This window comes from Macrosteles quadrilineatus, unplaced genomic scaffold (assembly GCF_028750875.1).
Source record: "Macrosteles quadrilineatus isolate MER2022 unplaced genomic scaffold, UCM_ALF_1.0 Scaffold_1__1_contigs__length_201487025, whole genome shotgun sequence".
NCBI classification, from domain to species: domain Eukaryota; kingdom Metazoa; phylum Arthropoda; class Insecta; order Hemiptera; family Cicadellidae; genus Macrosteles; species Macrosteles quadrilineatus.
Window position 1 is genome coordinate 131,611,014 of NW_026542594.1, and position 27,894 is coordinate 131,638,907.

General features: G+C 36.9%; 1 protein-coding gene across 1 annotated transcript; it reads right to left on the reverse strand.

Moving 5' to 3' along the window:
• On the reverse strand, positions 1-27,778 carry LOC128985100 (phosphoglycerate mutase 2). Its single transcript, XM_054404484.1, has 4 exons — positions 27,544-27,778; positions 18,537-18,769; positions 15,312-15,576; positions 1-922 (listed from the first exon to the last, which is right to left on the reverse strand). Exons 1-4 carry the CDS (start codon positions 27,641-27,643, stop codon positions 756-758), a joined length of 765 nt encoding a protein of 254 aa, XP_054260459.1. The 5' UTR covers positions 27,644-27,778; the 3' UTR covers positions 1-755.
• Between the last annotated feature and the right edge of the window lie 116 nt (positions 27,779-27,894).

Sequence of the window (27,894 nt, forward strand, 5' to 3'; positions counted from 1 at the left end):
TTTTTGTCAAATTAGTGTATTATTTTGATGCATTTGTATATGTTCACATTAAGTATGAGTAATCTAAAGAAAATCCTCTGGGAATAATTAAAATAGGTACAGGTACTCAAAACTAATTAAACTAAAAATATTACCCCAAATAATTCATACAAAATATTGTTTAAAATACATTTCAAAATAGTATGCAAACATAGATTTCAATAAATTACAGTGTTAGACATTTTATGTCAATAACTTTTAATAGAAATGTATATTCTCCTAACAAATAATAATTTAAAATTTTTGTCCTTTGTTTGAAGTTCATTGTTGGTGATGGTGAGTTAATGTTGTTCAAAGGTTGTTAGTGTTCCATTATGTGAGTTTTTTGTACGTAAACCTTTTATAGATTATAGTGTTTTGTGATTTGTTATTAATTGCATGTTGTATCATGACTTGACTGCTATACAGTGCATATTTTTTGACTACTACCCTCGGTAGTGTATTCCAACTTAGGTTGGGCGTTTGTGTATTGTTAGTTGTAATGTGTTAGTTAAGTTTTTTCACCTGAAGACGGGATCAGATTCCAGATCCCGAAACGTTGTGTATTGTTTTTTACATTCGTGATGGAAAATGTCCGCAATAAACCTTTGAACAACATTAAAATTTTTGATAAGCTTAACAAAACCTACAATGTACATTACACATATTTATATCCATTGGAATAAAAGCTTTATAACGGGTTAACTTATTCCCTTTAAATTCATTTACAGATAATGTTACTTGGCCTTTCCTTGTGCAGCCACAGCTTCCATAGCTTTCTTTACCGTTTCTTCGTCTCCCAAGAACTTCATTGAAACGACAGGCTTAAAGTTCTCATCAAGCTCATAGACAAATGGAATTCCAGTGGGGAGATTAAGACCCATGATAGCTTCTTCAGTCATATCTAAAAATAAGGAGAGAGTGTTCTTACAAGTAGTATGTTAAGACTTGGTCTGAAAACTGTAAATCCTGACTTTATCAATAATATGTTATGTATCCATATGGCAAATAAAGATTGAATGATTGATTGTAGTAGCAATTGCCTATGTTTTAAAATACAATTCAACTTTCACATTACTTCAGGATAGACCTAGGGGTTGCTTCATTATCACTTGGATAAAATCCATTGGTGACTTGGTGGGGATCGAACTCGGGACCTAAGGGATTGAAGTCCCGTGCTCTAACCACTAACAACCAAAACAGACGACGCTAACCCGGCGGAGTTTGAGTCCAGAGTCACTCAAACTCCGCCAGGTTAGCGTCGTATGTTTTCTTAACTGATCAGTTACCATAAATGTCTCGTATCCGTGTTTGTGTCGTGTTTAAATGTTTATTTATTACTTTTGTGTAAATTATATGACGCTCTTCGTATGAAGAAAGAAAACCGTCCTTGTACAGCCTGATGTTGGTGCCACACATTTGGCTATCAACGACAATAGTATTATTTGTATTTAGTTTGCGTCTACCAGTTAAAGTTCGTCGGCCTCCTCCTATTGGCCGTCCTGGTCGACGTCTTGTAGTCTCCATAATGTCAAGTTTTTTTAGTTATGTTTTGATTTTGTGCAAATAAAAACTGGTTTAAAACAGTGAAACATCAATCTTTTCAACTAATCCAATAAGTCCTTATAGCAGATGTCTCCAATTTTAGTATAACCAGCTGTTTCAAATATTAGTGTCAATTCCAAAGTATTCATCTGTTCAAATCTAAACAAACATTTTCTCCCTAAGAATAACATCAGGGCAGAGCCCTGATGGAATTCCAAAGTTTTTTTGTTTGATGGCAAAACTACATGCTAAGACCTTTCTAACGACACCTTGGACATGGTGATCGGTAGCACCACCGCTCCAAAACAATTATGACAAAAATATGCCTAGCGTATTAAATATATAGACTAGTTAACCGCCCGTGCTCCGCCACGGGAATATTGTCAGCAATAAAGAAATAATAATTAACAAATACTGTTTATCTTTGTATTTTATTTAGGGGTTGTTTAATTTTTTACATGAAATAGAACTGATAGTTTGCCTGTATAAACTATTTTATGTTAATCAAACCGATATATTATTTTAACCAAATGAATGTTTTATATTAATTCGAGTTTCATTTGAAAAATAAATAGTATTGCCCCTATGATCTGGGCAATGCTGATAACCTAATAAGCAGCTATTTATGCTATTTAGATAATTTGCTCAAGAATGTTCCTATATTCGTAGTTTTTTTTCATTACATTTGTTGTATGGAATAAAGATAGTCACTTAGCCTACATGTAAATCACGCATCAGCAGTTGGTCGCATTTTACGAATCTTTGACCCATACTGTGAGTAAAAGGTGTGTTTACGTCGTATATATAAAGTTGGGCATACTTTGTTCAATGTTAGAGGGTATTAACGGTCCAATTTGATGGAAAAGGAGTCGTGGATTTTAAAACTATGTAGACTACCACTACCAGAAAGATGTTGATTCAAGTGAGACTTAGAACTGGCCATTTCAAATGCAGATTTGTATTATATTTTACCATTGACTATTGGATACAGAAGTTGTTGTATTAATAGTCAAAGGTTTTACTCAAATAGTTTTTTGTCTCTTTTGACCCTTAATACTTTTTTTTATAGTCGCTGTTGATAAGATTTTCAATAAACTCAAAATGTTGATAAGGAGTTCATTTTACCTTCCCCTTGTGACAACATAAGGAAAAAATATTTGTGTCCCAGTTAGTCTGTTCTGACTCAAAATTCATAGATTTGCAGTACTAACAAATCCAATTCAAAAAAATTTGTATTTTTTAGAAGGGACTTCCAGAGCACATTTAACACAATCACTGCTCTTTACCTTTTTAGTTTAATGATAATAAGTCAATAAGTCATTTATTAGGCCAGATCGACATATACATGCATTAGCCAAGTCAAATTGATTGAGCCAAGTCAGTTTGATGGTTCTCTAAATATTTTTTTCGTTCTGTATGTCTCTTTACGCCCGGTTAATGATTACCTTTTCTTTTATTTTTGTACTTTTCCAACCTGGGGTTAATGATAAAGTTTTATAACGCTATAATGACCCGAGTCAACATTGCCATTAAACATCAAGTCAGATACTTCTTCGCCAGAACCGAAATCGTAAGTCACAGTTTCTCAAGCAACTTCCCTGTGTAGGCCTACTCGAAAAAATATAGTTAGGGTATAGTTCACTGATAAATTGTAGTTCCAAATATCCCAGCTTACTCGCCATCTCGAGAATGTAAAATTTGGACGTCGAACACTGATCTTGAGTAAGCTTAATCACTTACGATAAAATGTTTGTATGTTTACCAATCATTAGCAATTATCTGTACAACTTGCAAGCGGATTTCCCTATGATTGTTCTGGTGGCTATAGAGAATAAATTATATTGATCAAAACAATAAGTTTCCGTTCCCTACTATGGGTATTATTTCACATTCCATACTCAAACTTAAACTCAATTACCACTTTCCTTCAGATCACTTTGCAGGAAAACTAAAACATTGCCATTAAACATCAAGTCAGATAGCCTACTTCTTCGCCAGAACCGAATGGTAAGTCACAGTTTCTCAAGCAACTTCCCTGTGTACTTGAAAAAAAATTCACTGATATATTGTAGTTCCACGTATCCCAGCGTACTCGCCATCTCGAGAAGGTAAAGTTTGGTACCACTGAACGTCTAACACTGATCTTGAGTAAGATTCGTCACCTACTATAAAATGTTTGTATGTTTCCCACTCATTAGCAATTATATGTACAACTTGCAAGCGGATTTCCCCATGATTATTCTGGTGGCCGTAGAGAATAAATTATATTGAATAAGTTTCCGTTCCCTACTATGGGTATTATTTCACATTCCATACTCAAACTTAAACTCAATTACCACTTTCCTTCAGATCACTTTGCAGGAAAACTAAAACATTTCAAAAATAAGTTAACAAATACACTTTCCTTGATCAAAATCGTGTGTTTATAAACAGAAACTCCAAGGTTAATAATTGCATACTGAAAGTGAGGTTATAAAAATAATAACAAATGTCTGACAAACATTAAACAGCTGACGAATAATTTATAAACTGTGTATTATATTCTTCAATAAGAATTGTATTGACTCGACCTTTAAAGGGCTGTAGGTCGTAGCCCTTAGAAAAAATGTAAATTCTAAGGAAGTTCGGCAAATCTACACACTATCCCCTTTAATTTGAGACATAAATCTTGTAGATCGCCAGATCGGTCCAGTAATTACTGAGAAAACAGTGTTACAACTGTGTATTAAATATATAGATTAAAAATTCCAAAAAAAATTTATTTTTGAAAATTTGCAAATGCTCATTGTTAAAAATATTCAAATAGCAACATATGTCAAGTGGCACATCATTTTTTAAGTTTTTAATTCCTAACAACTTTGTAATTTACACTTACTTAGTATCTCTTTTAGTTTTTGTGTAAATAACAAAAAACCTAATTTTCCTATATCAAATGCATGTTATTTGGGTTTAACACCAAAGGTCCCATTTCATTTAGTGTTAAACCACGTCAAACCCAAATAACATGCATATGATATGGGAAATTTAGGTTTTTTGTTATTTACACAAAAACTAAAAGAGATACGAAGTAAAAGTGTAAGTTACAAAGTTATTAGGAATTTAAAAACCTATAAAATGATGTGCCACTTGACATATGTTGCTATTTGAATATTTTGAACAATGAACATTTGTAAATTAAAAAAAAAACATTTTTTGGAATTATTAATATTTCAAAAAACTGTTACTTGTCGCTAATTACATAACTTGTATTGTATTGTAACTTGTATGATTTTTAGCTGTAAAGCTAATTACATAACGAGTAAGAAAATTCAACCAGAGAAGGGCTAAATGCATTGGTATAGGAAACACAGAGTATTTAAATGATATAGATTAAAAAAAAAAACTGCTGCCATTTTGAATTGGAAAAAGATAATTAATTTCTGTTTACCCCAAAATGTTTGTCTATTAAATACCTTTAAAATTATGTATAACATGACACATGTTTACATATGAAAATTACGAGATTCGAACTAGTGACCCTCAGTTTTTGGCACACCCTGTATTGGAAAAAAGTTAAAAATATTTTTACGTTATTCCTTGGGGTCAATTGAGCAGGAAATAATTTTATTTCATCCTTGTACGTTAAGCCGTTTTTCCGTAATCAATTTGAGACACCTCTCGTGGGACATCCTGTAGATTATGTTTAACAAGTAATCATGTTTGCTGCTACTGGTAAGGCAATAAAGTGGACTTTTAGTTTCTCCCCCTATACATAGTTTATGGAGAAAGTATTGTTTTTGTCAAATTGTTTGAGTTTGAGTTTTGGGTGGATATATCCATTTTGGGTCCCCCTGAACCCAAATGAGTGGTTTTCAAAGTGATGTATGTGTGGATGTGAACAGAGTTACATATCACACCTGTGGTCTGATTTTGATGACATTTGGTATGTAGGTACCAATCAACCAAACACCCATAAAATAACAAAAGAATCTAATTTTCTCAAAATTGGCCCAAGCGATTTTGATTAAAATTTAGAATTTTATACCTACTACTTTTGACTTTAAACAAGATGGTATAACTCCCATTAGTGTACAAAAATTACGGTTCAGAAGTTATTGCAACTTTTGGGATTTTTTTTGCTAGAAGCTGTTAAGTATATCTGGTGGAATATCTTTAAAGATGGGCCTACTTGGCTGTAGTGCGATCATGTGTTCATATGTGTCAAATTTTGAGGTTAAATCAAAACAAACAAACCGGCATATTGCCAATTAGGCATTTAGGGGCATTAGGGGTGTTGTATTACTTACGAAAGAATGCCCATTTAAGATAAAATTAATTAATATTAGTATATTTCATTGTCTAATTATAAAACATTCAGTATTTAGGCGACTGCATTTTATAAACCCAACTTGAATCTTGCTTGCTTGGCCTATCGATAATGTTATCCTGTTTGTACAAGGTGAACTTATCTGATTGCATTATTGAATCATCAGCAATAATTTAATTAGCTGTGAATAATCATTTAAATGGGTCAAAACGTTGTCTATAAAGATTTATCTCGTCATCTCGAGAGTATTTAGTTCTGGTCCCTAACTTGAAACCCAAAAGGGAAGGGGATTTAGATGTTAAGAGATTTCAAAACTAAACGTAAATCATCATTACCGTATGTCCCAAACAGTTATTTTATGTGCATCCCAGTCACAGAGACCACATTATTCTATTAATATAATGATCAAAACTGATTGTGCAAGAAGATTCAATATTTTAATATTTGCTCATGTAATTAACTATTTCAAAACTTATTGTTACATATGTTATTAAGATACACAGATGTTCAGAATTAAGTATTATTATGTTTGTTTAATTCAATGTTTTTGTTTAGTTCAATGCTAACATTATGAAATGATTAAATTGAGTTTTATACAGTTCTTGTTAATAATTGTATTTAATAATTGGCGACGAGGACAATTAATTATTTCTACGTTTCTATTTTACACTTATTACATTTACCAGTACAAATAATTTGATTATGGCCTCCTTACAAGGAAATGAAACATTGAGTGAACTGAAGAAAGCAAGGGCTGTTGTTAAAGGTCAGTTGACTAGAGCTGAGAGAATGCTAGAAGAATTGTCTGGTATTAAAGTTGATAGTATCAGAACAAGACTCTCAGTGATACATGCATATTGGGAACGATTCGAGCTTATCCAGCACAACATTGAAGTAAAAACAGATGAAGAAGAACATGACACTGAAATCACATACAGGACTGACATGGAGGATATGTATTTCAAAATAGTTGATGTATTACAACTCCAATTAAGTGAATTGGAAAGAGTCAACGAAACAGAAGAACTACAGCAGATCAGACCATACAGTGTTGATACTCAGAAATTGCGACCGCTTACATCAACAATTTCTTTCACCCCCTTCCAAGATGACGAGACATTCAAGAATTTCATAAGACGCCTAGAAGTCTTCATTCACTTACATGGACAAGGAATGCATCCTACAGATAAGGTATACACATTACTTCATTCTTTAACCCCTAGCCTACATCAGAAGGTTTATGATTTATGTGCTCCAGAAGTACCTCTGGATAAATCATATACAGAATTGGTAAGAATGTTGACAGATTATGTTGATCCACAGCCAAGTACTTGGGCTTTACAGCACAAATTCATGTCTAGAGTACAGGAGCCCAATGAAACAGTTAAGATTTATTCAGTGGAATTGCAAAAACTTACATCTAATTGTGAGTTTAACTGTGAGTCTTGCCAGAAATCAATTGCTAATACACTTTTGCGAATGCAGTTCATAAGGGGGTTAGTAAAGATATTAGAGCCAAATTGCTTCAGGATGATTCATTTGTATCGTTTCAAGATGTCGTCAAAGCAGCGGAAGCGATGGAAATTGCAAACCACGAGAGTGATCTATCTGAATACTATGCAACTAAAACTAATAGGCCTAGTACAGTACATCAGATTGAGGATAAATACAAAAATGTATCAACTAAATCGCACATGACGTCAAACCAGAAAAGGCCTTCACCTCTTTTTGAGAGCCTTAAAGGAAAATGTTACAGATGTGGTTCTCAAAACCATAGGGCAAATAACTGCGAGTTTGCTTCAAAGATATGTAACAAATGCAAGAAACAGGGACACTTAGCCAGAGTATGTTTAGGATCTACAAGAACGAAAATTCACCAAGCCGAAGAAGAAGACTGTCAAGATGAACAACACGAGATTTTCAAAATAGATAGAAGAAATGGAGATAAAATTATGCTTGATTTATCAGTTGAAGGTAAACCAGTTCAAATGGAACTGGATACAGGTTCTGCTATAAGTACTCTGCCTTACTCTACATTCAAGAAACTTGAGATTAATAGGAAAATTTTTCATACACAAGTGCAGCTACGAACATACACTCGAGAAGTTTTCAAACCAAAAGGAGTTGTTTTTGTGCATTGCACATACAAAGATCAGGAATTTACAGGCAAACTTTACATCGTGGATGACAACCTTGACGCAATATTAGGTCGCGATTGGTTGCGAGAAGTACAGTTAGACTGGGCTGAACTAAAGGCAGTACAACAATACCCAAAAGTAGGTGGTCTCGACAACCTTTTAGAGAAGTTCAAGGATGTGTTTGAGCCAGGTATCGGTAAGATTCCAGATCAACTTGGACACTTACAACTTGTCGATGAGGCTCGTTCAGTATTTATGAAGGCTAGGCCTGTGCCGTACGCATTAAAACTGAAAGTTGAACAAGAACATGACCGCTTGGAAGAGGCAGGAATAATTTCGAAAACTCAAGAATCTGAGTGGGGAACACCAATCGTTCCAGTAGTCAAGCCTAACGGAGATGTGAGAATATGCGCGGATTACAAAGTGACAGTAAACAAGCAGATCCAAGATGAACATCACCCTATTCCCAAAATTGAAGACATATTTGTCAACATGAATGGTGGAAAATTATTTTGTACACTAGATTTAAGAAACGCTTACCTTCATTTGGAAATGGACAGTGATAGTGCAAATATTCAAACCTTAAGCACACATAAGGGACAGTACAGGGTACATAGATTAATGTTTGGTATTAAAGTTGCTCCTGGCATTTGGCAGAAAACAATGGACAAGACATTGGCAGGCCTAGAGGGAATACAGTGCTTCTTTGACGATATAGTCATTCAGGGAAATTCAGAAGAGGAACTACTTCTACGTTTGGAAAGTGTCTTAGGAAAACTAAGAGAAAAAGGTTTAAGACTCAATCGTGACAAATGCAAGTTTCTCCAGAGAAGAATACATTATTTGGGCCACGTCATTGATGAAAAGGGTATACATAAATGTATGGACAAAGTGGCTGCCATGGCAAAGGCAAGAAAACCTGAGAATGTAAGCGAACTCCGGACATTTTTAGGTTTGGTAAACTATTACAACCGATTCATAAAAGACCTAGCAACTCTACTGAAACCATTACATAAACTTTTACAGAAAGGGAACAAATACGTTTGGAATGAACAATGTGAACAGAGTTTTGAACAAATCAAGAAAGTTATCTCCAGTGATACTGTTCTTTGCCACTACAGTCCAGAATTACCGCTAGTATTAGCAACAGACGCATCTCCTGTTGGGTTAGGCGCTGTTATATCACACCGTTTTCCTGATGGGACTGAGAAACCAATTGCTTTTGCCTCTCGAACGTTGACGAAGCCTGAAGAAAAATATAGTCAGATAGACAAGGAAGCAACTGGCATTATTTGGGGCCTTAAAAAGTTCTTTACTTATTGTTACGGTCGCAAATTCACCCTCGTAACCGACCACAAACCACTAGTCACAATCTTCAACCCAGAAAAAAATCTTCCATCCATGTCTGCAACTCGCTTGTTCAATTATTCTCATTATTTATCAGGCTTTGATTACAGCATTGAGTTCAGAAGATCAAATTAACATGGAAACGCTGATTTTCTCTCCAGATTTCCTACTGAGACACAAAATAGTACCTGCATTGACCAAATTGATGTTTTCCTAACAAGTCAGATCAATCAAATGAGTTTGGATCATAAGTTGGTAGCAAAAGAAACTTCTCATGACACGGAAATGAATAAGATAGTACACGCTTTACAAAATGGCCAGTCTGTTGAAAAACTTGGATTTCACGATGGTGAACTGAGTCTTCATGAAGGTTGTATCCTCAAGGGATGGAGGGTTATGATTCCGAAGTCTCTTACTAAAATCGTTTTGAATGAATTACACTTTGGACACATGGTTGTATTGAAAACGAAAGCATTAGCCAGAAGTTTTTGTTATTGGAAAGGACAAGACAAAGATATCGAGGAATTGATTGCATCATGCAGAGCATGTCGAGAAAAACAAAATGCACCACAAAAAGAAGTGAATCATCCTTGGATACCAGCTACTAGACCTTGGGAAAGGATTCACATTGATTTTGCTGGCCCTACAAATGAACTTTACTTCCTGTTAGTCATTGACGAATTTACCAAATGGGTAGAAGTATTGCCTACAAAATGTACTACAGCTACTTGGACAGTAAAGGAGTTGCGAAAAATGTTTTCTACTTTTGGATTACCAGATCTTCTTGTGTCAGACAATGGACGACAGTTTACTTCCTTAGAGTTTACTAGCTTCCTTGAACGGTGTGGTATTACACATAAAACAACTGCACCATATCACCCTTCATCTAATGGGCAGGCTGAACGTTTTGTTCAAACTGTAAAGAAATCACTTAAAAGTATGGAAAAGGAACCTGGGACCATCGATGAAAAAAATACATAGATTTCTAATGCAGATCCGCCAAGCTCCTAATTCAACGGGAACCTCTTCATATTTCCTCATGTTTAATAGAAAGATTCACACTTATCTAAGTCTACTAAAGCCTCGGGGAAAACACAAACCTACCAGTCCAAAAGGTATAATGCGAAGATTCAATCCTGGGGACCGCGTACAAGTAAGAAATTATTCAGGAAGAGACAAGTGGGCCTTGGGAACAGTTGAAATTAAAGATGGTAATCTTCATTATTACGTTAAAATGGATGATGGTCAAACTTGGAGACGACACGTGGACCAGATGCTACGCACAAAACTTTAAGGGGGGGACCACTGTTACATATGTTATTAAGATACACAGATGTTCAGAATTAAGTATTATTATGTTTGTTTAATTCAATGTTTTTGTTTAGTTCAATGCTAACATTATGAAATGATTAAATTGAGTTTTATACAGTTCTTGTTAATAATTGTATTTAATACTTATAATTTGGAGACAATAATTAAATAACAACTTATTCATTAGTTGATTTGGAGTTTTTAATTTAAAAGCCTGTATGTATCCCTGGTTTTTCCTATTTCCCTAGCTATCACGTTAGGAATCACATCTCTATTACACGGGCGTTCACAGTAAATTTTCTCTAAATGGCCGAGTATAAAAGTAGGCTTGAGTAGGTTTAAAGTATATTTAACTATATTGTCAATTCCAAGAATATAGGTACTTTGTTAAGTTAGTTTGTTCGTTTTGATTTAACCTCAAAATTTGACACATATGAACACATGATTGCCCTATAGCCAAATAGGTTCATCTTCAAAGATATTCCACCAAACAGCTTCTAGCTAAAAAAAAAATCCAACTGTACTTGCAATGTTTAAAGTAAATGATGTTAAGTATTTATTAGTTTTCTTTATTTCAGTCATATTTAAATTATTCCAAAGAAGTCAACCAAAATTCATTAACCATTTTATTATTAAAGTATCCTATACACTAATACGAGCAATGTTTGCTTGTATGTATGTATGCATGTATGTAACGGCTCCGACGATTTTCTTCAAATGTTGTAAGTAGTTTATTTCTGGCCTAAAAACGAGTTTACTGCAGTTAGAACTGCCAACAAAAATCTAATTACGTAGATTAATGAATCTGTAAGTAACATTTTTTAACATTAGTCTTATGGGTTGCTAAGTAACCATGTTCGTTGAATTGAATAACAAGGAAAAAGTAAACAAAAGACTTGTAAGTTGTAACATGTGTTCATAAAAAGTGATCCACCAACAGTAGGCTATACTAGCAAATAACAAACAGTACATAAGGAAAAACATCAGTTGTTACTATTGAGCAAAGATTACACTGAAGATTACTCGATCATTGTAGTTAAGGTTAGCATTGCGGAGTGTGAAAAGCGTCTGTGGCAGTTGGATTATGTATCTAAAATACTAAAATACTATGGGAAGGGAGAGGAAAAGGTCTGCGACGTGGAAGTGGTGAAGGAAGTAGAAAAGGCGAGCAGTGTGGAGTGTGGAAGCCGTTTGTGGCAGTTGAAAAAATGTATCTGCAATACTTAAATGCTAAGAGAAGGGAAGGAAACAGCTCCACGACGTAGTGAATGGTGACGGAAGTGGTAAAGGCAGGCAGTGCAGAGTGTGGGAACCGTTTGTAGCTGTTAGATTATAGTATCTACAATACTTAAATGCTATGGGAAGGGATGGAAACAGGTCCGCGACGTAGAAAGTGGTGAAGGAAGTAGTAAAGGCGGGCTGGCCGGAGTGTGGGATCTCTTTATGACGATTAGATTAAGGTATTTGCAATCCTAAAATGCTATGGGAAGGGAGGGAAACAGGTCCGTGACGTAGGAAGTAGTGATGAAGGAGCAGTTCAGAGTGAGGAAACTATTTATAACGATTACATTAGTATATCTGCAATCCAAAATGCCGTTGGAAGGGAGGGAAACAGGTCCGCGACGTAGGAAGTGGTGAAGGAAGTAGTAAAGGAGTGTAATCCAGAGTGTGTGAACTGTTTATGACGATTTTTTTTTTCTCTCATGGGGCTGGGGTATCATTACCCCTTGCTACCTCGACCTACAAGATCTTTTGTAGCACCCTTTTTTGCTTAGTCACCCAATCGAAGTCTTCTTGCGAAGCCAATCTGTTGGTGCACACCCATTTCTCGTATTTCAGTAGGCATCGGGAATGCCTTTCCTAGGTGTTTCAACCTCTTCTGGGCTATCGCCGGACATTCCAGCCATATGTGCTCAGCGGATTCTGTCGCAGAGGCAGAATCTGCACTGGTCTGTCTGTCTAAGCCCTATTGTCTTGAGGTACTTCCTTACATAGCCATGCCCTGTAAGTAGACTTATCAAGAGGCTTATTTCCCCTTTTTGGAGGTCGAAGACGTTTCTCCATTCCTTACTAAGAGGATTGATGAGCATCTTTGATTGTCTTAGGCCTGGGGTATTTTCCCAAACCTTTTCTTGTTGTCCCTTTGCCCAGGCTACGATATTTGATTGGCCTTTGCTCACTGGGACTCTGCAGCATGGTTCAGGCCCGACGAGTTCGGATTTTGCCCCCTCACCCGCCAGGACGTCAGCCCTTTCGTTGCCTTCGAGCCCAGCGTGACCTGGGATCCATGCAAGTTGGACTCTGTTGTGTTCGCTCAGGGCCTTGAGGGTGTTCCTGCAGCTCTGCACAACTTTAGATTCCACCACGCAGGCTTCGATTGCTTTGAGAGCAGCTTGGCTGTCTGAGAGGATAAGCACCCCTCTCCTCTTCAGGCCTTTATCCAGTTGCAGTCTCGCACAATGCTCTAATGCCATGACTTCCGCCTGGAAGACAGTCGGCGTTTCGCCAAGGGCCTTTGAGAGGTGGGTTCCAAACCCATACACTCCAAGTCCCGACCTGCCCTCCCTCCGCGGTCCGTCTGTGTAAAACACCATCGCCGACTTTCCTGTTTTACCCCTTACCTTCTGCCGTTCTCCTCTGTCTCCTATGTCCACTTGGTAGGGTTTATCAAAGTCGTACTTCCTAATCATACGATCTGAGACCGTCATCTCTATGTCTAAACTTGGGATTTCCCTTAGAATTGACATGTGACCCGTCTTTCTCGAAGGAGATATTTCTCCTTTACTGCAAGTCTTCAGGGCTGTTAATGCTGCCCTTTTCTTTATATCCAACCCGAGTGGGAGTGCGCCTAAAATTGACTCCATCACCACTGTTGGGCATGATCTTGTTGTGCCACATACCCCTGTGCAGGCAAGTCTTTGCAGTTGTTGCAGCTTTGCAGCTGCCCCAGTTTGCTCTGCCTTCTGCCACCACACCAGGGCTGCGTATTCCACCATAGGCTTTACTATGGTTTCATATATCCACCAGATCAGTCTAGGGTTGAGTCCCCATTTTTTGCCAAATGTTCTTCTGCAGACGCCCATGGCTCCTGTTCCCTTGGCAATGACATGATCTATGTGCCTGTTCCAAGTCAACTTCTGATCTAAGTATACACCCAGATATTTAGTCTCCTTGACTGACTTGACCCTCACTCCCCTAATTTGGGGTGGGGAGATTTTGGTTCTCCTTTTTCTCGTGAAGGTCACTATTTCAGTTTTTGTGGGGTTGATTGTCAAACCCTTTGTGTTACACCAATTGTCGATGTAATCTACCGCCCGCTGGGTAAGGTCCTTAATGGTACCTTTGTGTTTCCCTCTCACGGTCAGCACTAGATCATCTGCAAATGCCTGTTTGTTCAGCTTCTCTCAGCAAGCCGTCAACCACAAGTGACCATACCATTACCATTACCATTACCAACTGGCGATCGTTGACCAGATGTCTGGATTGATCTTGTCAGATAAAATTTACTTTATAAAAATTAAATAAACTAATATTTACAATATTTACACTCCATGGCGGCCGGATTCATACTTAAAAATCCATTTCAGTAGTAAAGTATTCCTCAATGGAATAAAAACACTTCCTACTCAGCCATTGTTTTAGTTTGACTTTATAGTAGAGGAGATAAAACTCCTCCTTGCGGACACCCTCTTCTGGCCCCGATTGTAACTGACGAGTTTCCGACCGTGGCTGATATTTCTCTGCTTTGGGGCAGAGCCATTATCCAACACACTATTTCTTGAGGAATTTCTCTGTCTATCAGTGCTTCCTATATTGACTGATAGGACACATTATCAAAGGCTCCTTGGATGTCCATGAAGACTCCTGCTAGGATTTTCTTGTGATCTAATGTGTATTCAATTTTTACTACCAGGCTATGAAGCGCTGTTGTAGTCGATTTGCCCATCATAAAGGTATGTCGGTTCACATTCAGGCTTGAGTTCATGAGAATCTCATCCCTCACATGCCTGTTAGTGATCTTCTCCATAGCCTTTACCATGAATGAGGTTAGACATATTGGTCTGTAGGATTTAGGCTGAGTTGGTTCTTTTCCTTTCTTTCGTATGAACACCACTCTAGCTCTTCTCCATCAAGTTGGGATATATTCCAGTACATAACTGCCCCTATACAATGCAACAAGAAGATCCACTAGGACCTCCATGCCTTCTTGCAAGAGAGCAGGGAATATGCCATCTCTCCCAGGAGACATGACGATTAGATTAAGGTATCTGCAATCCTAATATGCTATGGGAAGGGAGGGAAACAGGTCCGTGACGTAGGAATAGGAAGTAGTGATGAAAGTAGTAAAGGCAAGCAGTTCAGAGTGTGGAAACTATTTATAACGATTACATTACGGACGGTATCTGCAATCCAAAATGCTGGTAATAGCTTATTCCCTATATGAGAAATTTGCTAAAAACGCCTGGAGATACCTTGGATTAGTACCTACATACCAAATGTCATCAAAATCGGACAACAGGTGTTTTCATATACTATGTATAGGGGGAGAAAGTAAAAATAGAAGATCTTTGTGCGAAGATTAAGTTTTAGGCCCTATCAGTTTCTTATTAAGTGTATGGATAAAATATAACATAGCCTATACTTACTGTCCAAATGTTTAACAATTCCTCGCAAACTGTTTCCATGAGCTGCTATTAGGATTTTTTTCCCTTCTTTTAGCTGAGGGATAATAACATCATTCCAGTAGGGCAGTGTCCGTTCAATGGTTAATTTCAACGATTCAAACATTGGAAATTTATCTTTAGGTGGCTCTTTTTCGTATCTAGGGTCATTCACAATTGCATCGTAGTAAGCGTGGTCTTTCTCCATGGCTGGGGGAGGTACATCAAAACTTCTCCTCCAAATCTGCACCTAATATGAAGATAAAAATTAACAGGTAAAGTAACTAAATTGACAAGTGATGATCTTGTCGATCAAGGTTTTACTAAACAGTTCATCAAGTTTGTCTCTTAATCTATTTTTGAATTCAACCACTGCTAACTTTCCCAACAGAATGATGTAAACATCTTTACAGATTGTCAGTTGTACTCAATGTGTGATGTATCTGATGTCACGGTGTGGGAATCTGAAATATCTGCAACAAAACATATTTTTGCACCCCAGAAAAAGGATGTGCGGGTTATTAATGGCATTGGTTGGAGAATCTTGTAAATGGGCTTTCATTAAATTAAGAATACTCAATTTCCCTTGCATCTATATTTACAACTAGCTGTGTACCCGTTCTACGCACGGGGATCTTATAATATTCAGTTGAAACCTTCTTATATAACGAACAGCAGTTGGTTTGCATATTTTAAGATATGCTGGCCAAACTATTATACATAGCTTCATTTTATGTTGTTTTTTGTTGTTCCGGATCGGTATGACAATCAATAAAAGGTTAAATTACCTCTGTGTCTGCCGGTCGATCCTATAACGGTAGGCTTACTTTTATTTTTACTATCTGATCTCGTTTGCATGGCTCAATCACGTCCTGGTTGAAGTTCGTTCGCTACGCTCACTCACCTGTATGTTGGAGCTCGTTCGCTGCGCTCACTTTCCTTCAGGTTAGCTCGTTCGCTACGCTCACTTGCCTTCAGGTTAGCTCGTTCGCTACGCTCACTCGCCTCCAGGTTGCAAATTAGCTGTTGTCATAAATGTAAAAGAAATAATAGTGCTAGTGCTGCACCCTGTTGGTAATCCTTGTAACTTTAATGCTATTGAACATCACAGAACAGAACCAACTTGTTTAATTGAAACAGCTGTTAAGATTCAATAATTTCATTTCTCATAAGGTTAACATGGGCTTCCAGAAATTCCACGTCAAAAATCGACAAAAACTTGATTTTCAAGGGTTTACTGTTAAATATCTAACTGTCTCATATTCGATGAAATACGTCTAAAACCATCTCATATATGTATAGTATTTGGAAAATAAGTTTCAGGCGGGACAGTGCTATAGTTATTGAGGAGTAGTTGTAATAAAGTGCGTATTTTAGCGTTACCAAGAGAATGACAGATAGACAGACAGACAGACAGACAGACAGACAGACAGACAGAAATTGAGATAAGGTTTGATTCGGTTTCTCTGACCTATGAAATGTAAAAATAACCAAAAAGTTCATTATTCTAAGCAATGTACAGACAAAACTCTAATTTTATTTATATAGATACTTTAATATTTTTTTATTAAAACCATTATATTTTTGACCTTTAATTCCTCACTCCAATTACTATATTAGAAAAAGAATCGATTTAAATATCCCACACCATAAAACTTCCTTCTTTAAAAGCCATGTGTTTTAATGCTACAATATTGTTAACTCGCTGCCCGACAAGCTCAAGTCAAAAAGTGACATCAATGTATTCAAACAAAAGATTATATTTTTAATAGAAAACCGCTTTTATTCTGTAGACAATTTTGTTATAAATAGGTGATAAAGATGTACTTGTGTGTAATGTTGTATTATATTTATGTACTTGAATAATGTGACTCAAGCCATGCATGTTACTGTGTTTTTACGGCAATAAATAATATTATTTGATTTGATTTGTGGCTACAAATGTGGTAGTTTGATGTGGCTGACTCCGGTCACATACTAAAAACTCTTCTTATCTTATACATTTAAAAAAATTGGTTTTTCTTTTAAGACTACGTTTGCCTCTTCTACCCGATCGATTTTCATGATTGAGGTCTCAAATTAAAGGTATGCACACACAGATTTGCCTTCAAGCATTCGCATATAATCTATTATTATTATTATTATTATTATCTATTATCCCACTCGGTGTATACGTAAACAAAATTTGCACCCCCTGTATTTCTTATAGGAGTTAAATTTGGGTTCTCTTTTCCGAGTTTGTTTGGCTCTTCTACCCGACCGATTTTCATGATTGAGGTCTCAAATTGAAGGTATGCACACACAGATTTGCAATCAAGCTTCGGCATGTATTTATCTATAATCCCACTCGGCATATATGTAAACGAAATTTGTTCCCATGTATTTCTTATGGGAGTTAAATTTGGGTTCTCTTTTCCGAGTTCGTTTGGCTCTTCTCTTCTACCTGACCAATTTTCATGATTGAGGTCTCGAATTGAAGGTATGCACGCACAGATTTGCCATCAAGCATTGGCATATATTTATCTATTATCCCACTCGGCTTACACGTTAACGAAATTTGCTCCCCATGTATTTCTTATGTGAGTTTAATTTGGTTTTTTTCCGAGTTCGTTTGGCTCTTCTACCTGACCGATTTTTATGATTGAGGTCTCAAATTGAAGGCATGCACGCCAAGTTTTTTCATAAAGCATCGGCAAATATTTACCTACTGTATTACTCTACCAAAACACATAATGTGATTTATTTTCTAATTCTTACTTCAATTTGAGATGTAGGCCTACCTTCACCAGTTATAATTTTATAATCCTATATATTTCAGTTTAAGAACCTTCAGTGAAATACTGGCTTTCATCTAAGCTATTAAGTATTCAAATCGTACACGTTTCAAGCAAACACAATGTAAAAAACCAACCTAAAAATTATTTTTTATAAGGTTTTTATCAGATTAAAAATTAATAGCTCCAGTATTGGTAATGTTTGTCTATACGTTTTTTTCTCATAAATTTGATTATTTCTCGGATATTATATTTATTTTAAAGCTGCAGAGCAGCATGGGTCCTCTAGTAACTTAAATATTATTCTCCTGATTTGGAACAGACATAATTTCATCACAATTACAATCTATTCAGGAATTTGTTCTCTATCAAAGGTTCATAACTTTAAATCCTAATGAGGAAAGTTAGTTAATCTTATCCTTACAGTGTATATTACCTGTTCCTCTCCATACTTGGCAGCAGTTTCAGCTTTGTTCAACCCAGTCAGCCCGCCATAATGTCTTTCATTGAGACGCCAGGTTTTGTGAATTGGAATGTCTTCTTGGCCAATGCCTTTCAAGGCTGCGGCCAACGTTTTCTGAGCTCTCGTTAGAACAGATGTGTGAGCAATATCAAATTTCAGATTGGCATTTTTTAAAGCGACGCCAGCTGAAGCAGCTTCTTCTTCCCCTGTACAACAAATGATCTTTTTTTAGATTTATTTACTTTTTAGATTCTTTAATCAAATTTTCCATATAGGAAATAAGCTATTCCTGTAGGTCTCATGGTAAAGCAAACACTATCCAACATATTGGACGGACATGTCAGGATCCAACGTCTTGTCGAACATATTGGACAGTGTGTGGGTTCCAACCCGACATGCTTGACGGATATGTCACATAGTATGCTCGGTCCGGTAGCACCCCCCGACTCAGGCCTGACATGTTGGAACGTGTGTGGGAAACCGTCGAACCGCTCCCCCAACTAGCCACAGTTTCCAGTTGACTTGTGATAACTGCACTGTTGTTTGTGTGCAGTGAGCTGTGCGTGATAACTGTCCCATTTTTCCAAAATGTCATTTCATGATAATAAACAGTTCTGGTCAGAATTAATTGAACTCTACAGAGACCAGAAGGTGTTGTGGGATGTCAAAAGTAAACTCTATTGCAACAAACATGCGTGTAAAGAGGAGTATAATAACCTGACGGAAAAGTGCAAGGAACTGTATCCAGAGTGTGAGTTAAAGTTTGATAAAAATAAAATTGAAAATTTAAGAGCCTCGTTCCGTAGAGAGCTGAAGAAAGTACAAAGTTCTAAGAAAACCTGAAGAGGCCAAGAAGAGATATACGAGCCTTCTCTTTGGCCCTGTTACTGCACTAAGAGCGGGAGCGGTAGCGGTAGCGGGAGACATTTTCAACACCATTGGGTTAAATGGGGCTGTTTATGCACAAAGAGTGATAGCGGTTGCAGTTGACCTCCCGCTGCGGTTTTTAATTCGACCACTGTGTAGTTAGAAATCGCAGCGGTTGTTAGGGAGTGAGCGGTTTTCAACTACATTGACTCAAATGAGACTGTTTATGCACGGCGGGAGCGGAAGCGGCTGCAGCCAGGGTTAACTTGACCTACACGCAAGTGCACTGTCTTATGGATTCGGTCAGAGGTTATTTGTTTACTACTGTGCAACCTACTCCTCATTATTAATGGATTTCATAAATATAAATTTACTTAAAATAGATAATCAAAATTCCAATAAAGTTACAACAAGATGTATTTAGGTTCTATAGCTATTATAACAATCTCATGGGGCTATGACAGTTAAATTATATTTTGGTCTAGGTTTTTTATAGATGGGTTAGGTGACAATTTGGAGAGCAATGATCTTAATCTAGGGGTTGGTTCGTGCCGGGTATGAAATTCTGATAGGCTATTAACTTAATCTATACAGTACTAATGTAGGCTAAATAATATGAGATAGGCTAATAATGAGAGTCAAAAATTTAAGCTATAATTCTTAGTTTGAAAGTCACTTGAATTTAGTCTATTCACAATGGTGTGATGGTGGTTGGAAATTAATGGTGATTTTAAAAAGTCTATTGAATTTAATACTACCAGTTTTTGTTGAATCTTCTTTCTTTATAGGCTTTTTTTATTTCTAATTTTTTAATTTTTTTAATTTTTACTTCTCTTTATAGGCTAATTGATATTTCTATATGATCTGAATGTTAATTTTATAGACTTTTGAATATTTAAATCACTGGAGACTTGGCTTCCACATCCATCTCTATCTACATATCTTCCACCACAAGCACATTTTCTTTCTTTTGTTTTAGCTTTTCTTCCAACAATGCTACTTCACACCTGGACACTGGACAGTACATAGGAAATATTTCCTACCTACTCACCATTTAATTTTAGAATATTATTTTTGAATACATTTTTATCTTCTTCACTGATTTAGGCCTAATTAACATTTAAATGTATTTTTTTAATACAGTAATTAATAAATATTGAAAGTAATTTAGTTACAATTCACATTTGAATACATTCATGTTTTATCTCAACTGTTAGCTCGTCTTGTACGGAGTGATGGAGTCTTCAGAAGAAGATCAACACTTTCCAACGGAACAGATATCAACAGTTATCCGTAACTTATCCTGGCACGGTTGATAGGGTGTACACCCCATCGTTTTTGTCTTCGTTTTCTCTTTTTAATTAAAAGGTAACGCTACAAATAATAACGGGATCCATTGCACTCGTAGGATAGACCAGTACTGTTGTGTTAATTATTTGGCAGAGTTTGAGTTGGCAAGACTGTGTCTCCCACTCCATGTTCTGTTGACCAACTGCTACCACTATCACTTGCACAATTTTTACAAAATTTTTACAGCAGGAGCGGGCCCGCTATCGCCCTGCTCCCGTTCTACGTACATAAACGCAGACTTTGGTATTACAACCTAATCATATTTATAACGGATCAAGAGAGTGTGCGAAAATGTATCTCGTCAATCAATAAGAGACCCACAACAATTGAGGACGAAGAAAGCGTGGATGACGTAGAAATACCAGAAGTTTTTGACAGAATCATCAATTTTAAGTATAATTAAATGTATTCTACTACATTTTTTACTTTACATATCTTTTGATAGAAATTAATGTAGGCTATTTGAGTAAAAATCCTTTACGTGCTCTCAACTCCTTGTTGGATAACATGCTCGACAGTGTGTGGGAAACACCCAACATGTCAGGTTTGATGTTGGGTCCGTCGTCAGGTCAGGTCGTCAGGTCGGGTGGCAACATTTCAAACATTAAGTTATCAAATTTTCTTTATGAAATATTAAATTTTTATATTTAAAACTTTTAATATTTCAAAAACAAAATATGAAAATAAAAAACGCATTGCGGCATTGAGTTCAGCTTAAAAAAGTACAATTCTAATGTAAAACAACTAAGTGAGCTAAATGTGAATGACGATGTATTATTAAAGAGAAATCCAGTTGTTTCTAGTTGGTCTAAGGGTAAAATAGTTTCGAAGGGCTTAGTACCCCTATCTCACATACTTTAGTAAAAGATGAAAATGAACGATTGTTTAGGTGTAACCGCAAGTATTTTATCTTGTCTCCACCAGTAGAGCCTTGTAACACACCGGAGTCCAACAGTCCTAGTCCTTCAACTATAGTTCGGCCGCTTAGAAAGCGACCTCCTCTAGCATTGGTTTAGCATTAGCGCGCAGGTCGTTTTCTAAGCGGCCGATCTATAGTCCTAGGACCAACCCAGCTTCTCCAAATCAGTCACCTAAACCGAACCCAACCAGCACTCTTATTCAGACCACTGAGAACCCTGATCATGAGAGTAATCAATGTAATTAAAAATATCTTTTTAACACCTTTGTGAATGATATTGTTGAGGTTATTGGGTCTGACTGTCTGCTTTTTGCAGATGACTTGAAAGTGTATGGAAAAATTACCTCACCGGCTGATTGTTGCTTCAGGAGAGTCTCCAGGTTATTGTGAATTGGTGCCAGATAAACAACATATCACTCAATGTGAAGAAATGCAACTGGATTACATTTCATAGAACTAAATCTGCCATCATCTTCGACTACAAACTGGATAACATTCCATTGACTCGTTGTGAAAGTATCCGTGACCTTGGTGTAATGCTTGCTCAGGATTTGAGACCCAATTTACATATCCAAAACATCTGTGCGAAAGCGTCTAGATCTCTTGGCCTGTTAGCACGTTCTTCCAGAGACTTTGATGACCTCCGCTCTCTTAGGACACTCTATTGCGCCCTTGTACGTCCGCTGCTTGAATATAACTGCGTAGTATGGTCGCCGCATCAGATTACCCTGGTTCGGGAGCTTCAGACCATCCAAGACAGGTTCTTACGTCTCCTTGGCTGTCGGATGGGGTTTGCCTTCAGAGAAGTTCCTATTAGAGATCTCGAGCCATTGTTCAACCTTCAAAGCTTGGAAGTCAGAGGAGATGTTCAGTGTTTCTGCACAAGCTGGTGAATGGTTCCTTTGACTGTCCGGAGCTGTTAGGCCAGATTGGTTTCCTTTTTCGTACTGGAACCAGATCTACCGACCTTTTTGGAAGACGGCATGTGAGCACCAACTATGATGCAAACAGCACCCTCAATAGAATCCAGAGACTTGGGAACAAAGCCTCACACCACATCGACTTTTTCGCTGAGTTCCACATCAGTCAAGAGGAGCCTGCTAAGAGTCGCAACTGACGAGCTCTACAGCCTGCGACAATGACACAGTGACAGTAGTTTGTAATGCATGTAGACACAATCTGTACCTTTGTTAGTATTGAATAAGTTAGATTATATTTTTTGTTAGCAATTCAGTATTCATTAGTTTTACAAAAGTCAAATTATTTATATTGTTGTCTTTTTTAAATATTTATTTGTTGTTAATGGTTTGATAAATGGTATATGGTGATGTTATATTGTTACATGTTCATAGTACACATTTTTTGCTGTTGAATTTAGACTTATTGTATTAATACGTTGCTGCTGTTGTTGTTGATTATTTGTAGTATTTGTATCACATCTTGCCTTGATTTTTATTGTTATTTCTTTGTAATGTATCAATGTAATGGGTTTCCCGTTGGAATAAATTAATAAATAAATAAATAAGTACAGATGGTTATGTAACTAGAACAGGTAGGATTATAAAAAATCCTAAAAGACTGACCTTTAACAACTAACAAAATTCTATTGTAAGAAGGTCAGTAAGCCTAATTTGTAATTAACCTATTTTTTAGGCCCAGTGAAATTTTCATTTTGTTTGAATTAAATTTGTACGGCATCTAGTATCTTGAAAATATCTTTAACTTAGTTTTGTATATCCTCTTGCTTTAAAGAAATTCAATTTATGTTTTGAAGGTTAAGTTAGACTAATTTAAGTTTATACAGTTTGTAAACTTTGTTAGGGGGAAAGATGTTGATATAGTAAGCTCATTCATCTCATCATGTCATGTAAAGTACTTGTCAACTATGGTACATATGTTTAATCATTGGTTTTCTTCTAACTGAAAAAACAAACTTAGTTTTTCCTTCTTTTCATGGTCTCTGTCTAAGTAGGATGTTCTTACAATTGTGAAGATGTAATTTAATTTAATTTAATTCATATAAATAACTTGCATTTAATTTGTGTGTTTAATTAAAACAGCTATCAATAAGATCATACTTGTGAAGAGCTCAAGGACGACCAGATTGTTGCCGATGTTAGCTAGAAAACTGAATGAGGACTCAGAAGACGAAGACGAATCCTCCACCTGGATTTCACATAAAGCTGCAAAAACACATTTGACATCCCTCTTCAACATATCGAGCTGAATCCAACTTCAACTCCAATGGACATTTGGTGGATGAAAAAATGAAGGAACTGGTAGGCCCTACAGTTTCTTAACTGGGCTACCTACGCTAATATCAATTCCTTAACCCTCCAAGTGTCTCTAGTTTTTGTCTTAATGTTAGCCCATTTATTCCGCAATCGCAGGGTTTTATTAAAATGTATCTTAGAACAACTTAAAAACAATGTAAAGTATACTGTTTTATATATCATTATGGACTTCAATGTAACATATGAAACATAAAAAAAAATGCTCAACAATTTTTGTGGGGTTAACATTTCTCAAAAATTATAAAATAAATGAAAACAATTTATGTTTGCGCTCAATAAATTGTTATAATTTATAGGTCTACAAATATTTTAAAATAGCCACTTTAATCAGAATTTTATGAGGATTCCAAAAATACTTAGCCTACTTCATACTTCTTCCCTTCATCTTTGACCAGTGGTACTGGATAGATGGCGTCAGTAATACTTTTAAAACTAATATTTAGGACTGTACAACAAAATATAAATTATTTAAAAACTGTACACTATTTACATATTTTGGGTTGTGTGTTTGGCGGCAGGTCTTTACCGAGCTAGGCCTTATATATTTTGGGTATCTGCTTTATAATATTCCTCAATGGAGTAGAAAGGATTTTTCCTCAACCATCGCTCTACCCGAGTCTTGAACTTCCCGACCTCCAGATTTCTCACACTAGTTGGGAGCGTGTTGAAAAGTTTTATTGCCAGGACTGGGAAGCATTCCTTCTTTCTACTCAGCCTACAATAAGGGATATCAATCTTTTCCCTCCCTCGGGTGTTATATGGGTGCAGGTCCCCTCTCATAGTAAGTAAAGATAGGTTTTCCCTGACATAAAGCAGGCTAAGCAGAATGTATTGGCTAAACACGGTGCAGACTTCGAGTTTTGCAAATATAGGTTTGCAGTGGTCGAGAAAACCAGCCGAGTCTATGATTCTCAAGGCTTTTTTCTGCTCGAGTAGGATATTATTGCATCCCGGTGCGTGTCCCCACAACTGAAGCCCATACATAACATGACTGTGAAACAGTGCATCTTCTTCTTCTTCTTATTTCCTTTAATCCCGAGGGGGACGTAGGGCCGCAACAAATGCTCTCCACCGGACACGATTCTGGGCCATCTGCTTTGCCTCTCCCCAGCTCTTGCCTTCTTCCTGCAGTTCCCTCTCAACTGATCTCCTCCAAGTCATCCTCGGTCTGCCCCTCCTCCTGCTTCCTTGCGGGTTCCACTCAAGAGCTTGACGGCTTATGTTGCTTTGCTCTTTCCTTAGAGTGTGTCCAATCCACCCATATTTCCGTCTTTTTATTGTTTCCGCAATGGGTGGTATTTGTGCCCTCCTCCATAGCTCTTCGTTGGTAATCATATCTGGCCATCGGACATTAAAAATTCTTCTAAGGCACCGGTTTATAAATACTTGGAGTTTAGATGACACCGTTTTAGTAACTTTCCAAGTTTGGCAACCATAGAGAAGTACAGATGTTACATTTGTTCCAAATATCCTGAGTTTGGTGCTTCTTCTCAATTGGTTAGATCGCCAAATTGTAGCCAAACAGTGCATAATATATCATTAATAGGTGCTCCTTAGATAGTAGAGGCTTTAGGCACCTGAGGAGACGTGTTACTTTTGCTAGTTTTAGGCAGATGTTAGCCGTGTGACTGTTCCAGCTTAATTTAGCATCCAGGGTAAAACCCAGTAACTTAACTTCCGGAGAAGTTGATGATTGGCTTAAACTGAGGCTACATACAATTTCTTGTGTCTTATCTTCGTTTAAGCTCAGCTTATTGTCGAGGAACCACTGTTTGGCCACAACAAATTTTCCTGTTAACGATTCCTGGGCCAAGTCAGGTGTTTTGCCTCTTGCAAAAACGGTGGTATCGTCTGCGAATAGAAGTATGTCTCACTGCACACCTAGGTCGTTAATCAAGATCAAGAAGAGAACCGGTCCAATGACCGAACCTTGGGGCACTCCATGGTTGACGGGTTGGGGGGAAAGAGTTGACTCCATTCAGGGTGAGGATTTGTTTCCTACCTGCCAGGTAGGATGCGAAGGTGGAAAGCACCTCACCACAGACTCTGTAAGCTTTCAGTTTTTCGACAAGCAGGGCATGAGGGACGCAGTCGAAAGCTTTCCTTAGGTCCGCGAGAGCCAGAGCCAGAGATTCATTGAGAGATTCAATATAATAATATAAGGAAGTAGGTTTGCAAATAAATAAGTTATGGGCAAAAAACAGATTTCAGTACATAGCGTTTAGCTAAGAATGCATAGCCTAACCATAGCTAGGAATCTGGCTGATAATTTACATCAATATCACTACTTACTTCTTCAGGATCATCAACCAGCCCTTCAAAATCACTTTAAAAATCTTCTTATAATGCACCACGTATATCACTACTTTTGATTTTTAACACTAAAACAATGATAAACGTAATAAAACACATCAGTCATCGGTGCGAGGTTAACCAAGCTGTTTACAAATACGCACGTCAGCTGTCTGCTACAATATTTTCGAACTAAAATGAAAAGCGTATAGAAACAGACATCAGGAGAAAGCTCTGAATCTGCTGAAAAAAACGATACCTAACTCGATCCAGTTCAATCCGATTCAGTCAGTCCCAGAGCCGTCGCCGTAAACAGCGTTTGTGAGTCGCAAAAGCGACACATAACACTCAGAGGGTTAAGTAAACCTTCATTCGATTTTGATTACAGTTTCTTAACTGGGCTGTGACGCTTATATTGATTTAAACTTTCGATTAGATTGTAAAACTTCATGCGATTTTTTCACCATCAGCAAGTTTGGTTGGTTAGGTTAAGTTATGATAACTTAATTTAATTTTAGTTTTAGTTTTTACTGTAAAAACAATTATGTGTACCGGTATAACCCACTGAAATGATACACAGAGGATACGCGTCCGGTAACCAGACGTGGATTAGGCGTCCGGTAGTGACGTCACCGGGTTGTGGGGTCCCGCAACGCCATTACCACAACAATACGATGTTCGGCCAGCGTTGTTCGTGGTGTAGTGGATAGAGTGCTCGGCTGATATCCAAGAGGTCCCTGGTTCGAAACCCATCGGTTTCTTTAACTTTTTGTCACAGATGTTGCTTTGAATGTAATTTCTTCGGCTGCAATTTACTTTAGGTCCTACACTCATTCGAATGAAAATATCGATCGATATTTCAATTATTTCATTCGATATACCGTTTGGTTAGTTAGGTCAGGTTAACCTAACCTAACTAACCAAACGATATATCAAATTAAACAATCGAATAAACGATATTTTCATTCGAACAAGTGTAGGACCTAAAGTAAAGAGCAGCCATTTCTTCTTAACTGTACATCTTTTGTTAGAATTTTTGGCATTTATAATTTTATGTTATGAAGAGAATTGAACCTTCATTTGATTTTTTTTATTATCAGCAAGTTTGGTTGGTTAGGTTAGGCCTATGTTATGACAGTAACTGCCGGACGCCTAATCCAAGTCCTGTTACCGGACGCGTATCCTCTGCGTAAATGATAAGGATAAGCCTAGGCCTAACACATTTACAATAAGTTAGGTTAGAATTAATAATACATACCCTTTTGACTTAAGTTTGCATCATACCAACCACAGAATAAATTTTTCTGATTCCATTCACTTTCGCCATGACGAACCATAACGATTGTATATTTTGCCATTTTTGTACAAGAACCTGAAAAACTGCGATTAATAACACTTGGTTTGAAAGTCCTAGAGACCAAGGAGCAGCAGAACACAGAAATTGACCTTGATAACAAAACTTGAAGGTTATTTGTATGGGTGTGAACAGTTGCCAACATGATATCGCAACGAATCACTTTTCAATCAAACTAGACTTTGGCCTCAGCCCATGAACTTTGATTCCTTTTTTTACGACTACAGTGAACTAGTGACTACAGTAACTTTTAGG